The 14,822-nt window shown below is 48.3% G+C and overlaps 1 protein-coding gene across 3 annotated transcripts in view; it reads left to right on the top strand.

The window, feature by feature from the left end:
* Positions 1–14,822, top strand: part of KDM2B (lysine demethylase 2B) — a 37,036-nt gene that overhangs the window by 19,565 nt on the left and 2,649 nt on the right. For 2 of the 3 annotated variants that reach the window (XM_070950333.1, XM_070950335.1), the window contains 8 exons: positions 5,460–5,684; positions 6,064–6,207; positions 6,565–6,652; positions 7,059–7,333; positions 8,749–8,787; positions 10,737–11,422; positions 13,311–13,474; positions 14,610–14,771. In XM_070950333.1, coding sequence (XP_070806434.1) covers positions 5,460–5,684; positions 6,064–6,207; positions 6,565–6,652; positions 7,059–7,333; positions 8,749–8,787; positions 10,737–11,422; positions 13,311–13,474; positions 14,610–14,771 — 1,783 coding nt within the window. The remainder of the gene's footprint in view (positions 1–5,459; positions 5,685–6,063; positions 6,208–6,564; positions 6,653–7,058; positions 7,334–8,748; positions 8,788–10,736; positions 11,423–13,310; positions 13,475–14,609; positions 14,772–14,822) is intronic. The other variant, XM_070950334.1, reaches the window with a different exon arrangement.

The following is a 14,822-nucleotide window of genomic DNA, read 5'->3' as shown; positions in this document are numbered from 1 at the left end:
GTGTTTTGGCATAATTTCAACCCTCCATTTTTTTTTTTTTAATTTGATTTATATGCCGCCCTTCTCCGGAGACTCAGGGCCGCTTACAATGCGCTAAGCAATAGCCTTCATCCTTTTGTATATTTATACAAAGTCAGCTTCTCTTCTTTCTTTCTTTGTTTCTTTCTTTCTTTCTTTCTTTCTTTTCCTTCCTTCCTTCCTTCCTTCTCTTTCTTTTCTTTTTTTTTTAAATTTGATTTATATGCCGCCCTTCTCCGGAGACTCAGGGCCGCTTACAATGCGTTAAGCAATAGCCTTCATCCTTTTGTATATTTATACAAAGTCAGCTTATTGCCCCCACAAACTGGGTCCTCATTTCACCTACCTTAGAAAGGATGGAAGGCTGAGTCAACCTTGAGCCTGGTGAGATTTGAACTTGCAGTAATTGCAGGCAGATGTTAATAACAGTGCTTTAGTCTGCTGCGCCACCAGGCTCTTTTTTTGGGGTTTAGCTCCCTTGGCGGTTCATGGTGCACCCCGCAAATGTCATTTCCCCTGAATCGCCCGCCGTTCCACGTAGAGAAATGTCATTGCTTTAAGGGCGGCTGTTGCTTTAAACGTTTGCAATGCCTTGAAATGCGCATAACAACAACAACAACAACAACAACGGGACAGACAGGCTGGTGTTCACGGTTTAGCAAAAAGGGGACGCATCCCAAAGGAGTGATTGTGAGTTATTTGCACGAGCTTGCTTTTTGGTTTGATTGTGGGGGGGTGGGGGAAGAGCCCCTTGGCATCCTTCGGTCTCCAAAGCTAGAGAACCAAAGTATGGAGGGTTGTTTTTGTTGTTTTTTTTGGGGCGTGCATGCAAAAACATTTCATTTAAAAAAAAAAAAACAAAAAAACCATCTTCCTCGTCTCCCAGCGGCATGGTGCTTCTGCAGTGCCCCTAAAACCGCTTCCGTTGCCCTTGTCTTGGGTGGCCACGAGCCCCTCCTTTTGCAAGGACTTCAACCCCACTGCTGCACCCGGAAGGAAAGGGAGTTTTGCAAGGAGCCCCCCCGCTGAACGGGTCTGGCAGGCCTCCCTCTCCTCCTCCTCCTCCAGCCAAGACCCTCCCTCTGCCCCCTCCCCAGCTCTGCCCCTGCCTCCCCCCCCTCCCTCCGCTTGGCAGCCAATGGAGAGCCCGTCTTTTGTTCCACTCCGGGTTAGCTTTCCATTGGCAGCCGAGGAAGCTCAGCCTCTTCCTGGTTCCTCTGCACTCATGCCTAGGGAGGAGGGCCTTCTCCGCTCTTCCTCCTCCTCCTCCTCCTCCTCCTCCTCCTCCTCCTCCTCCTCCTCCCACTGGGGGTAAGGAGAGGGAAGGAGCGCCACTGAAGGCCGGGACAGCCAGGTTAGAGTCCCCGCGCGCTGCCAACCATGCCAGCCCGTCCCTTGCTGGGCTCCCCGTGAGAGATGGCCATGTCAGCCAGCCCGGATGACGAGGACTACGACTCGGAGCAGGACCAGGTGTGTGTGTGTGTGTGTGTGTGTGTGTTTGTGTGTGCGCGTGCACAAGATGCACGGGGTGGCTGTGCAGACTCGCTTGCTTGCATGCATGCCTGGCGGTGGGTGGGTGGGTCTGTCTGGCTTTTTTTGTTTTTAATTTAATGGCAGGCGAAGTTTGCACTGGGGGTCTCTTTTTTTTTTTCCCCTTCCTGCTTTGCAAGGGTTGTAAGAGGGCAGGAGTGTGGGGGGGGGGTGGTCCTCTCTCCAAGGGGGAAAAAAAAAAGGGGGGGCAAGCCAAGGAAATGGGATGTGGGTGTGTGTGGGTGGGTGGGGGGGGGGAGACCTTCCAAAGACAGCATCCGGCCCTGGCCTGCCGTCTTCTCCCTTCTTGAGGCTCGGGGGGGGGGGGGGGGAAGCGGGGTCTAAATAAAGGAAGGGAAGAAGGAGGAGAGGGAGAAGGGAGGGAGGGAGGAGAAAAGGAAGGAAGGAGAGAAAGAAAGAGAAAGAAAAAAGAGAGGGAGGGTCGGGGGAAGGGGGAAGGAGAGAAAGAAAGAGGGAAGGAAGGAAGGAAGGAAGGAAGGGGAGAAAGGAAAGAAAAAGAAAGAGAGAAAGGAAGAAAAAAAGAAAGAAAGAAAGAGGGTGGAAGGGGGGAAAGAAGGAGAGAAAGAAAGTGAGGGTGGGAGGAAGGGGAGAAAGGAAAGAGAAAGAAAGAAAGAAAGAAAGAAAGAAAGAAAGAAAGAAAGAAAGAAAGTGAGAGTAGGAGGAAGGGGGGAAGGAAGGAAGGAAGGAGAAAAGGAAGGAGAGAAGAAAGAAAGAATGAAAGAGTGAGGGTGGGAGGAAGGGGGGAAGGAAGGAAGGAGAGAAAGAAGGAGGGAGGGAAGGAAGGGAAGAAAGGAAAGAAAAAGAAAGAAAGAAAGAAAGAAAGAGAAAGAAAGAAAGAAAGAAAGAAAGAAAAAAAAGTGAGAGTGCGGGGAAGGAAGGAAGGGTGAGAGGCAAAGGGGGGTCTTTGAAAGTCAACTGCACTGTAGTTTTTTTTTTTGTGTGTACTTTTTTTTCCCCCTTTATTGTTTTCGAAGAAAGACGTTGCTTTGACTTTGCTTCGCAGGAGATTTTTTAACTCAAAACTATCTTGTTTTTTCTTCTATTTCTTTAATCAGAGGGGCAGGAAGTTAGATCTCGGCTGTGCTTTGGAGATCTGAAATACTTTCCCCTAGGAGTGAATGGAGGGGGGGTCTGCTTGTTGCTTGTGTGACAGCTTCCTTGTCTCCCTCTCCCCCCCCCCCCCCCCCCCAGTGGAAGGCTTAATCCCATCAAGATAAGGAATTGGTTCTGTGTCCTGTTTTTACATTAAATGCAAGAAAATGCCTGGGACATCTTAAAAGGGCTTGTATAATGTGGGCAGGGGGGAAAAGGAAAGCCCCCCCCCCCCACAACTGAGACCTGAGCCAATTTTTTGGAAGCTACTAGCATTTACCAATTTAAAATTGCACTAGTATTTAGAAGTGAAAAAGCAATCTTTTTTTAAAAAAAAATTATTCTTACCCTGATTCATTCAGAACGAAGATATAAATTTTTTTACCTGGTCCTCTTGGTGTATCTCAAATTTGTTTCCTGTATCCAACTGAAAATATATTTCTTAATTCCTTAAATTTGCTGTTGGGACTGGCCGCGTCCTCTTATGTAATATTCCTCGCCTATATTTCCTTATTCTGCCTTTTAACAGTTATCCAGGGCAACAAATTGGGTTGTTTATACTTTGTCTTGTAGGTTTATTACTTTTGTGGTTGGGTTAAAAGCACCAAACAGTATTAATTATTTTGTTTAAAAATGAACATTTTTTTCTAATTGTTTTAGGATTGTTCACCACCTAAAATCAGTGGGTTGAGTTGGGTAGCTGTAGAAATTAACTTTTTTAAACAAATAAATAAGGTGGATCTAATTTAGGGATCCACCTTATGTGAGCCTCTTGGAAGGGGAATTTCTGTAGCTCCTAGAATGTAATTTTTGAAAAAAATAATAATTATTTGTTATGGTCATTGTTTTAAATTAAGAGCTGCACGTGAAGCCGATCTCAGTTCTGAGGTAAAACGTTGGGCCTTGTCAAAGATTTTAAATTATTTTTTTAATTGATCCGTTATCTATATCTATTTTATTTATTTGTTCAATTCGATGGCGCCCAACTCCAGACTTTGCTGGGTGATTCACACACACCAAACAACATAGAAAAATGTAAACAACGGACAGCAAGACCAAACATTAGTTTTTAGAAAGGATTATAAAAATTCTCACTCGGCTAAAAGAAAAAAATTTACAGGAGTGGAAGTTTGCTGATGTGGGCTAAACCTCACTGAGGTCCATCACCATGATTTGGCTGGCACCAGCAAACACTTACTCCATATGGAACACAATAAATCAAATGTACAAATCGTTTATATTTCCCCCCCCCCCCCCATATTTATTGGTTTACTAACTTTTGCTTTGGAGATTAGTGATGCTTACACACATAATGTGGTTTCCCTAATTCTCGCCTACGGAACAAACCACAATGCTAAGCATAAACTATGAATTGCAATCCACAACCAACTGTGGCTGGCTTGGCTTATTATGTGACCCATCGTGGCTAATTTGAAGAATCATTTCTAGCCCTGGAAGGCAGCAAACGTATCTAATACTCCTCCTTCCTCCTCCCATTTTCCTCACAACAACCACCCTGTGAGAGGGGAGAGCTGGCTCAAAGTCACTTTCTTCCCCAAGGCAAAACTAGAACTCACCGTCTTCTGGGGATTGGCCCAAAATCATCAAGCCAACTTTCATGGCTAAGGTGGAACTAGGAACTCACTGTCTCCTGGTGATTGGCTCAAAGTCACCCAGCTGACTTTCATAACTAAGGTGGAACTAGAACTCACCGTCTCCTGGTGATTGGCTCAAGGTCACCCAGCTGACTTTCATAGCTAAGGTGGAACTAGAACTCACCGTCTCCTGGTGATTGGCTCAAGGTCACCCAGCTGACTTTCATAGCTAAGGTGGAACTAGAACTCACCGTCTCCTGGTGATTGGCCCAAGGTCACCCAGCTGGCTTATGCCTAAAACGGGACTAGAACTCACCGTCTCCTGGTGATTGGCCCAAAGTCACCCAGCTGGCTTTCATAGCTAAGGTGGAACTAGAACTCACCGTCTCCTGGTGATTGGCCCAAGGTCACCCAGCTGGCTTATGCCTAAAACGGGACTAGAACTCACCGTCTCCTGGTGGCTGGCTCAAAGTCACCCAGCTGGCTTTCATAGCTAAGGCAGAACTAGAACTCACCGTCTCCTGGTTTCTACCATCAACAGGCTTCCTCCTCCTCTGTATTACAACCAATTGTGGTGTTTTTAAATCCTTCCTTGTATGTTACCATATTTCCCCGAAAATGAGACCCTGTCTTATATTTTTTTTGAACCCCGAAATAAGCGCTTGGCCTTATTTTTGGGGATGTCTTATTATTTTGGGGCGCGTGGAGCAAGACGGGGTCCTCTTGCCGTCTTAACCCTAACCAGAGGAAATGGCGGGGACTGGCTGTGCATGCGTTTAAATATTTTCGGGGAGGGCTTATTTTCAGGGGAGGGTTTATTTTCGGGGAAACACTGTAATACTTTCCAAGCTAACTCTCCATGAATTCTTTACGGCTACTCGGCCTGCGTCTTCTGTGGCTTTAGGCCTGGGTCCATCTGGCCAAGTTGGTAACAACAGCGAAGCTCTTATTACTGACCGGCCTCTGTCGCCTGTATCTCTTTAATCTCCTTTTGTGGTTTACCGTATCATCCCAACTCCGAAAAGCTGCCACTTTAGGTTTGCAGAAAGAGGAACTGGTAACCAAAGTTTATCGTAAGCCGTAACGTCCGCTTTGTTCCCTACAAGGGTATCAACCCCCAACGGGAGCGATTTTACAACAGCCAGCAGTATGGTACGTGGTCAGCCTTTAAACCCCCCCCCTCCGTCTCTCGTTCTTTCCCAGAACCGGACAGTTGGGCGTCCAAAGGGGAAACTGGGCCCTTCCTCAGCTGTGAAGCTTGCAGCGAACCGGACGACTGCAGGTGCGCGTCGGAGAAGGACGCGATGTCGCAAGTGCGAGGCCTGCTTGCGGACAGAGTGCGGCGAATGTCATTTCTGCAAGGACATGAAGAAGTTTGGGGGGCCTGGCCGCATGAAACAGTCCTGCATTATGAGGCAGTGCATCGCGGTAAGCGCCATCGATGTTCGCCGGGGTGGGAAATCGGGATCCGCCTCCAGGCCAGGGGAATACGAGCTTGGCAACTTCACGACTTGTGGACTTCAACTCCCAGAATTCCTCAGCCAGCCATGATGGCTTGTGGACTTCAACTCCCAGAATTCCTCAGCCAGCCATGATGGCTTGTGGACTTCAACTCCCAGAATTCCTCAGCCAGCTATGATGGCTTGTAGATTGGCTGAGCATGGCCGGTTGAGGAATTCTGGGAGTTGAAGTCCACAGCTCATAAAGTTGCCAAGCTTGCTCCGGGCAGAGGCATTTCTCGTTTGCTCCGATTGCTTTTGCTGCCATGTCCGATCCTCTGATCTGTCTTTTCTTCCTGCCTCCGTAGCCGGTGCTGCCCCACACTGCCGTGTGCTTGGTGTGTGGAGAAGCAGGGAAGGAAGACACGGTGGAGGAAGAAGAGAGCAAATTTAATCTGATGCTTATGGAGTGCTCCATCTGCAACGAAATCATCCACCCCGGGTGCCTTAAGGTAAGGGCAGAAGCTTCTGGGACTTATTCCAGGGAGTCCTTGTCTTACGACCACGGTTGAGCCCGTTGCTAAGTGAGTTTTGCCCCCATTTTACTGGATTTCTCTGGGAGGGAGATGAGAAGTTTGTAAATGTGATGAATGAATAGAATAGGAATAAGATAAAAAGGGGGCAGATCTCCCCATTCCTGCCTGGGTAAACAGGAGGAGCTCACAAAACTTCCTCTTGTTTTTTCCTTTCCTCTCTCTACCTGTCTCTCTCTCTCTTTCTTTCTTTCTTTCTTTCTTTCTTTCTTTCTTTCTTTCTTTCTTTCTTTCTTTCTTTCTTTCTTTCTTTCTCCCCCATTTCCTCTCTCTCAGGTGCGGGAATCAGACGGCGTGGTGAACGAGGAGCTTCCGAATTGTTGGGAATGTCCCAAGTGTAACCATGCTGGAAAAACGGGGAAAGTGAGTTTTACAGCAACGGTTGGCTGGCCCGGAAAAAGGAAACAAAAAAGTCTCTCTTTTTTTTTTTGTGCATTTTGCCAACTTTGTCGACCTCAAACTGTGACTTTTTTTTTTTACCAATCGGGTGGCTGGCGAGCCCCCCTGTGCCACCCATCCCCGTGCAGATCTTTAACAAAATGGCTCTGAGGTTGGTGATGATGCTAGAACCCTGATTTTAAATTATGAAATAATATATATATATATTAAAAAAGGAGGGTTAAACATCTTGTCTCCAAAGATATTGGGACTTGCAGCACTTGAAATCTGATAAGGAGATTTTGAGAAAGAGGGCCGGTCTATTTTCGTATTTATTTATATATCAAAGGCATAAGATATAAAGTTTGCTTGTGTGTTTTGTCTCTTTCTGGCGTACAAGCAAAAGCGGGGCCCCGGGTTCAAATACGCTTCCAACCTGCCGGGCTCTTTGCTGAAAGAGCAGAAGATCAACCGAGAGAACAAGGAAGTCGTCCCCGAGATCCCCAAGCGGAAAGTCGAGTGCGAGGAATCGCCCCGCAAGAAATCCGACGAGCGTCCTCCGAAGCCCCCCCTGGATCCTCTCTTGAGGAGGAAGTCCTCGGAGGAAGCCCACCTGCGCCGCAAGCGGAAATTCGAGAAACCCCAAGAGCCGGCCATGAGGAAACGGGTAAGACCGGGGAATCGTTTCCCCTTTGGATGTTTTGGGCGAAAAGGAGGTGCCTCTTTAGAAGAAGCGTAGTAGTACAAGGAGGATCAGGAGCTGGGACCCTCTAGTAAAAATGGTTACTGTCTTGCCCTTCCCTATAAGCCGGGATTGGTTGGTACAAATCCACATTTGTAGAGATGGATGAATCTAAAAATACTAAGCTACCGGTCAGCCCTGCCTCAACTTGAACCTTTTAAGCAAGAAAGATCCTGGATTCCATTTATGGATAAAGGTGTAGTTTACTAAAGGTCAAGTGGAATACAGTAAAGCAAAGCCAGAACTGAAATTCGCTTGCGCACCAAATCCCCCTCTTAGGCACTTCCTATTTTTTTTTTTTTTTAATTTGATTTATATGCCGCCCTTCTCCGGAGACTCAGGGTGGCTTACAATGCGTTAAGCAATAGCCTTCATTCTTTTGTATATTTTATACAAAGTCAGCTTATTGCCCCCACAATCTGGGTCCTCATTTCACCTACCTTAGAAAGAAGGGAAGGCTGAGTCAACCTTGAGCCTTGGAGAGATTCGAACCAGCAGAAATTGCAGGCAGCTGTGTTAATAACAGGGTGCACTAAACCCCTGTACTATCAAGGCTCTGTACTATTACTGGTTCCCCCCCATTGTCCCATCAATTTCAGAGAAGATGCCTTCTGAAACGGTCACTCTGAGGGTAAGCTGTCCTACGGCTGCATTCTTCCCGGGAAGCGACCTTGAAACACTGTCTCTGAGGGACATGCTTCCTTCCATTACTTTTCACTTTCCCCCAAGCGTTCCCTCTCCCTTTCACCCACCACCGATTCTAACACCTCTGAAAGGGGCCAGGTGGGAGAGGTTTAAATTTGCGTGTCAGTGTCCCAAGTAACACCCCCAATGAAAGAAGACTCCGAGGCTTGACGTTCCTCAAAACTTCCTTTTGATTAGAGATGTCATATTGGCACATCTGGGAAAACCAGAATCGGAAAGCTTCCAGGTTTTCCCCACCCAAAGGAAAGTCCAAGTCCCTGCTCAGCACCCACATGTCCATCACATGGTCTAATCAAAGCACCTGGAGATGCCTCCCAGTTCCAACCGTCCAGATGCAGGGCAAGATGTCCTTGACTCTCTGAGAAAGGAATGTTGTTATGACTACATATTTCTCCTGCTCCATACAATCCCCCCTCCCAGTTTCCCACAGCAGTAAATGTAAAAGATGGCTTCCAGGCCTGACAGTATACTTCTAAACTAGCCAGCCACGTAGGGTAATGTTTCATAACCTCCGTAACTTTAAGCCTTGCAAACTTAAATTCCCAGAATTCCCTCAAGCGGCATGGAAAGAGTGACTAAATAAAATTCATGTTTTCCTTCCTTCCTTCCTTCCTTCCTTCCTTCTCTGACTGTAGCTAAAACTGGGGAAAGAAGAAAAGCTGTTCAGGAAAAAGGTAATTTCTTCATCTGTACGGATTTCTCCCGAACCCCCCCCCCCCCCCAATCTTCCCCAGAGGACATCAGTGATTATACAGGTAGTCCTCGACTTAACAACAGTTCATTTAGTGACTGTTCACTAAACGACGGCACTTGAAAAATGTGACTTGGAAATGTTTTTCGCACGGCTGTTCCAGCATTCTCAGGGTCACGTGATTAAAATTCGGACTCTTGGCAAGTTTATGATGGTTCAACGTCCCACGGTCACGTAATCCCCTTTTGTTGACCCTCTGACGGGAGAAGTCAATGAGGAAGCCAGATTCACTGAACAATCATGTTACTAACTCGGGTGTCAGCAACTCGTGGCTCCAGAGCCGCATGTGGCTCTTTGGGCCCTCTGCTGCGGCCCCCTGTCCCATCATTAGCTGGTCCCACACTTCTACCTCCTCTCCCAGTCACTCCTCGCCTGGCCTTGGAAATCTGAGAGATACAGGGAGAGGGGAAGAGAGAGACATAGAGCGAGATATAGAGACGGAGAGGGGGAGAGAGAGAGATACAGAGAGAGGGGGAAAGAGGGGAAGAGAGAGAGGGAGACAGAGAGGGGGGAGAGACAGAGAGATACAGAGGGAGGGGAAGAGAGAGACATAGCGAGAGAGACAGAGACGGAGAGGGGGAGAGAGAGAGATACAGAGAGAGGGGGAAAGAGGGGAAGAGAGAGAGGGAGACAGAGAGGGGGGAGAGACAGAGATACAGAGGGAGGGGAAGAGAGAGACATAGAGCGAGATACAGAGACGGAGAGGGGGAGAGAGAGATACAGAGAGAGGGGGGAAAGAGGAAGAGAGAGGGAGACAGAGGGGGGAGAGACAGAGATACAGAGGGAGGGGAAGAGAGAGACATAGAGCGAGATACAGAGACGGAGAGGGGGAGAGAGAGATACAGAGAGAGGGGGAAAGAGGAAGAGAGAGAGGGAGACAGAGGGGGGAGAGACAGAGAGATACAGAGGGAGGGGAAGAGAGAGACATAGAGCGAGATACAGAGACGGAGAGGGGGAGAGAGAGAGATACAGAGAGAGGGGGAAAGAGGGGAAGAGAGGGAGACAGAGAGGGGGGAGAGACAGAGAGATACAGAGGGAGGGGAAGAGAGAGACATAGAGAGAGAGACAGAGACAGAGAGGGGGAGAGAGAGATACAGAGAGAGGGGGAGAGAGGGAGACAGAGAGGGGGGAGAGAGAGACAGAGAAATACAGAGGGAGGGGGAGAGAGAGACAGAGAGAGAGATACAGAGACGGAGAAGGAGAGAGAGAGATACAGAGAGGGGGAAATGGGAAGAGAGAGAGGGGGAGAGAGGGAGACAGATACAGAGGAAGGGGGAGAGAGAGACATAGATAGAGATACAGAGGGAGAGAGGGGAAGAGAGATGGGGGGAGAGAGATTCAGAGAGCGGAAGAGAGAGAGAGAGAGAGAAAGAAAGAAAAAAAGGTTTTGGGGTTCCTGGTGTTTTTTAACAACCGGTTCTCTGCCCTAATGACCGGCAGGGTAGGCGTGGCTAGGGAGGTCATGTGACTGGTGGAAGTGAGTGACGTGGAGTTGGCCACGCCCACCCAGATTTTGTGGCTCCCGGTGTATTTTTTTCAGTGGGAAACGGGTCCAAATGTTTCTTTTGAGTGTTTTAAGATTGCCATCCCCTATACTAACTGAACATCTGCAGCGATTCACTTAACAAATGTGGCACGAAAGGAGGTAAAATGGAGCGAAACTCACTTAACAAAGTTTTCCTTAGCAACACAAATTTTTGGGTTCAATTTTGGCCGCAAGTCAAGGACTACCTGTGTAGAAGCGTTCCTCAATCTTGGGAAGTTCAAGAGGGGTGGACTTCAATCCCCAGAATTCCCCGATCCTCCAACGACGACTTAGCACCATTGTTGATTGACTCTCCTTTGATATCGGGGTATCTTCCCCCTTTCTAGAGGCGCTCCTGGAAGACCCCAGATGACCGGGTGGCTGCCCTCAAACCCTTGCGGCGCTTCAAGCAAGAAGGTGGGGAGGTCTTTCCCGAGGAACCTCCGAAAACCAAGGAGAGCGACCAGTCGCGTTCGAGCTCGCCCACCGCGGGGCCAAGTTCAGAAGGCGCCGAATCCCGGGAGAAGAAAAAATTCAAGATCCGCCGGAAAGCCCGCCTGCCCAACAAAGAACTGAGCAAGGAACTGAGCAAGGAGCTCAACCAGGAGATCCAGAAGACCGAGAACAGCCTGGCCAACGAGGACCACCAACCCATCAAATCGGAGCCGGAGAGCGAGAACGAGGAGGCCAAGCACCACCTCGGCCCGGAGCAGCCGCACCCGCTCAGCAAGGGCTTCAACGGGACGCCGCGGGAACTCCGCCACCAGCTCCTCTCCAGCCTCCGCAGCAGCAGCACCCCCCCCACCCCCAGGACCATCGCCCGGCCCCCTCCTTCCCTCTCGCCCCCCAAGTGCATGCAGATGGAGCGGCACGTGGTACGGCCGCCCCCCATCAGTCCCCCGCCTGACTCGCTCCTGCTGGACGATGGAGCGGCCCACGTAATGCAGAGGGAGGTGTGGATGGCCGTCTTCCGCTGCCTACGACCCAGGGAACTCTGCCTCTGCATGAGGGTGTGCCGGACCTGGAATCGGTGGTAAGGAATAGGGGGGATCCGTGGGGGGGCCCTATTAGAATAGGAATAGAATAGAATAAGAATAGAATAGAATAGAATAGGATAGAATAATAGAATAGAATAGAATAGAATAGAATAGAATAGAATAGAATAGAATAGAATAGAATAGAATAGAATAGAATAGAATAGAATCAGGAGGAGGAGGAGGAGGAGGAGGAGGAGGAGGAGGAGGAGGAGGAGGAGGAGGGAAAAAGGAAGGAGAATAGAAAATGGGATGGGATGGGATGGGATGGGATGGGATGGGATGGAATGGAATGGAATGGAATGGAATAGAATAGAATAGAATAGAATAGAATAGAATAGAATAGAATAGAATAGAATAGAATAGAATAGAATCAGGAGGAGGAGGAGGAGGAGGAGGAGGAGGGAAAAAGGAAGGAGAATAGAAAATGGGATGGGATGGGATGGGATGGGATGGGATGGGATGGGATGGGATGGGATGGGATGGAATAGAATAGAATAGAATAGAATAGAATAGAATAGAATAGAATAGAATAGAATAGAATAGAATAGAATAGAATAGAATAGAATAGAATTCTTTATTGGCCAAGTATGATTGGACACACCAGGAATTTGCCTTTGGTGCATACGCTCTCAGTGTACATAAAAGAAAAGATACATTCGTCAAGAATCATAAGGTACAACACTTAATGATAGTCATAGAGTACAAATAAGCAATCAAATCATACTAGGGAACAGTCAATATAAATGTTAAGGATACCAGCAACAAGGTTAAAGTCATACAGTCATAAGAAGGAGGAGATGGGTGGTGGGAACGATGAGAAGATTAATAGTAGTGCAGACTTAGTGAATAGTTTGACAGTGTTGAGAGAATTATTTGTTTAGCAGAGTGATGGCGTTCGGGGGGAAAAACTGTCCTTGTGTCTAGTTGTTCTGGTGTGCAGTGCTCTATAGAGTCATTTTGAGGGTAGGAGTTAAAACAGTTGATGTCCTGGATGCGAGGGGTCTGTAGATATTTTCCCAGCCCTCTTTTTGACTCCTGCAGTATTCAGGTCCTCCATGGAAGGCAGGTTGGTAGCCATGGTTTTTTCTGCAGTTCTACTGATCCTCTGAAGTCGGTGTCTGTCTTGTTGGGTTGCAGAGCCAAACCAGACAGTTATGGAGGTGCAGATGACAGACTCAATCATTCCTCTGTTGAACTTGAGGGCAAGCAGGAACTGAGGTGTCGGGGAGGGCCCTTAAGAACTGGAGGGCAGGATTGAACTGGGAGAATTGGGAGTCCCTTACTGGGAGGATCAGAGGACCCCTTAGGAACTGGAGGGCAGGATTACAATGGTTGTGACTCTGACCAGGATAAAGAGAGGCGAGAATTCAGTGTGGCTTGGGAAACCTGGGTGTTGTCCTTTTATTTTTTATTTTTTTTTGGCTTTTATTGGGAGTTTATTGTAATATAAAATAGAAATAAAGATGAAAAAGGAAAAAGAGTTTAAAGTAAAAAAAAAAAAGAGGAGATTCGTTTTGGTGCCGTAGAATACAAAATACAGTTACAACCTCAAAATTCAGACGTTTGGCAACAGACTCATATTTATGACAGTTGTAGTGTCCCGTGATCCCGTTTTGTGACCTTCTGACAAGCAAAGTCAGTGGGGAACCCGGATTCCCTCAACAACCAGCTTATTCCCTTACCAACTGCAGTGATTCACTTAGCAACGTAGCCGAGAAAAGTCGTAAAACGGGGCAAAACCCGCTTTATATAAACGTCTCGCTTCACAACAGAAAGGTTGGGGCTCCGTTGCGGTTGTAAGCCGAGGAACGCCTCGATTTCAAGCCCTTTGTCTTTCTTTCCGAGATGTGGGCCAGGCCTCTCTTCTCTCTTTCTCTCCTCCAGGTGCTGCGATAAAAGGCTGTGGACCAAAATAGACCTCAAACATTGCAAATCCATCACTCCCCTGATGCTGAGCGGCATCATCAGAAGACAGCCGGTCACGCTAGATCTGAGCTGTACAAATATCTCGAAAAAGCAGCTGAGCTGGATTATCACGCGGCTTCCAGGTAGCTCCCACTTTAGCGATTCCTGTGTCGGCCCTGCAGCCGTTCTCCTCCCTGGCATTTCCCCCCCCCCCCGGAGTCGAGCTGTGGGAACGGCAGTGGGGGTGAGACAGAGATAACTGGGGGACTGTAGCCAAAATAAAATTCTTTCCTCTTGAGAGCCAAGGACTTTCCCACCAGGTGGAAGGAGGTGGGAGGATCTGAGACCAACTGATCCTTGGATTGTGACCTGATTGGACCACGTGATGGATTGCATAGGCAGGGGGAATTAAAAATTACTTTTAACTGGGTGGGGGGGAACCCAAAGGGAGAGGGTTAGAGTCAGGTTTCCCCAGACGTGCCAGTGTTGTTGTTAGTTGCAAAGTTGTGTCCGACCCATCGCGACCCCATGGACAACGTTCCTCCAGGCCTTCCTGTCCTCTACCATCCTCTGGAGTCCATTTAAGCTCACGCCGACTGCTTCAGTGACTCCATCCAGCCACCTCGTTCTCTGCCATCGTCCCCTTCTTCTTCTTTTGCCCTCCATCATTCCCAGCATTAGGCTCTTCTCTGGGGAGTCCTTCCTTCTCATTAGGTGGCCAAAGGATTTGCATTTCCTCTTCAGGATCTGGCCTTCTAAAGAGCAGTCGGGGTTGATCTCCTCCAGGACTGACCGGTTGGATGGCCTTGCAGTCCAAGGGACTCGCAGGAGTCTTCTCCAGCACCAGAGCTCAAAGGCCTCCATTCTTTGGCACTCAGCCTTCCTTATGGTCCAACTTTCACAGCCATCCATTGCAACTGGGAAAACCATAGCCTGGACTATACGCACTTTTATTGGCAGGGTGATGTCTCTGCTTTTTAGTACGCTATCTAGATTTGCCATAGCTTTCCTCCCCAGGAGCAAGTGTTTTTTTTTAATTTCTTGGCTGCAGTCCCCGTCTGCGGTGATCTTGGAGCCCAGGCGTGGCAATATGACATGCCTAATAAACCTGTACTTTGAGGAATAGGCCTGCCTTGGAGTTTTGATTCCGTTGGGTGTGTTAACTGGAACACTGACAATCCTGCCTTAGAGATGAGGCAGTGTAGAGAGCGAAGGAGAAGAAGGATTGTCTTGAAGTTAAGACCGCTTTTGAAGGTTGCATCCTTCCCTCCCCCGTAGGTCTCCGGGATCTGCTTTTGGCTGGATGCTCGTGGATTGCCGTGTCCGCACTCTGCAGCTCCAGTTGTCCCCTCCTTCGAACACTGGACAGCCAGTGGGTGGAAGGCCTGAAGGATGCCCAGATGCGAGACCTTCTGTCGCCGCCAACTGACAACCGTCCAGGTGCGTATTCCCAATTTTGGACTCCGGCAACAAGACTTGGGTATCTGTTTT

The sequence above is a fragment of the Pituophis catenifer genome, unplaced genomic scaffold (assembly GCF_029215685.1).
Source record: "Pituophis catenifer annectens isolate HBS135680 unplaced genomic scaffold, rPitCat1.0.hap2 SCAF_10, whole genome shotgun sequence".
Lineage (NCBI taxonomy): Eukaryota > Metazoa > Chordata > Lepidosauria > Squamata > Colubridae > Pituophis > Pituophis catenifer.
This window is presented reverse-complemented; position numbering and strand designations above follow the sequence as displayed.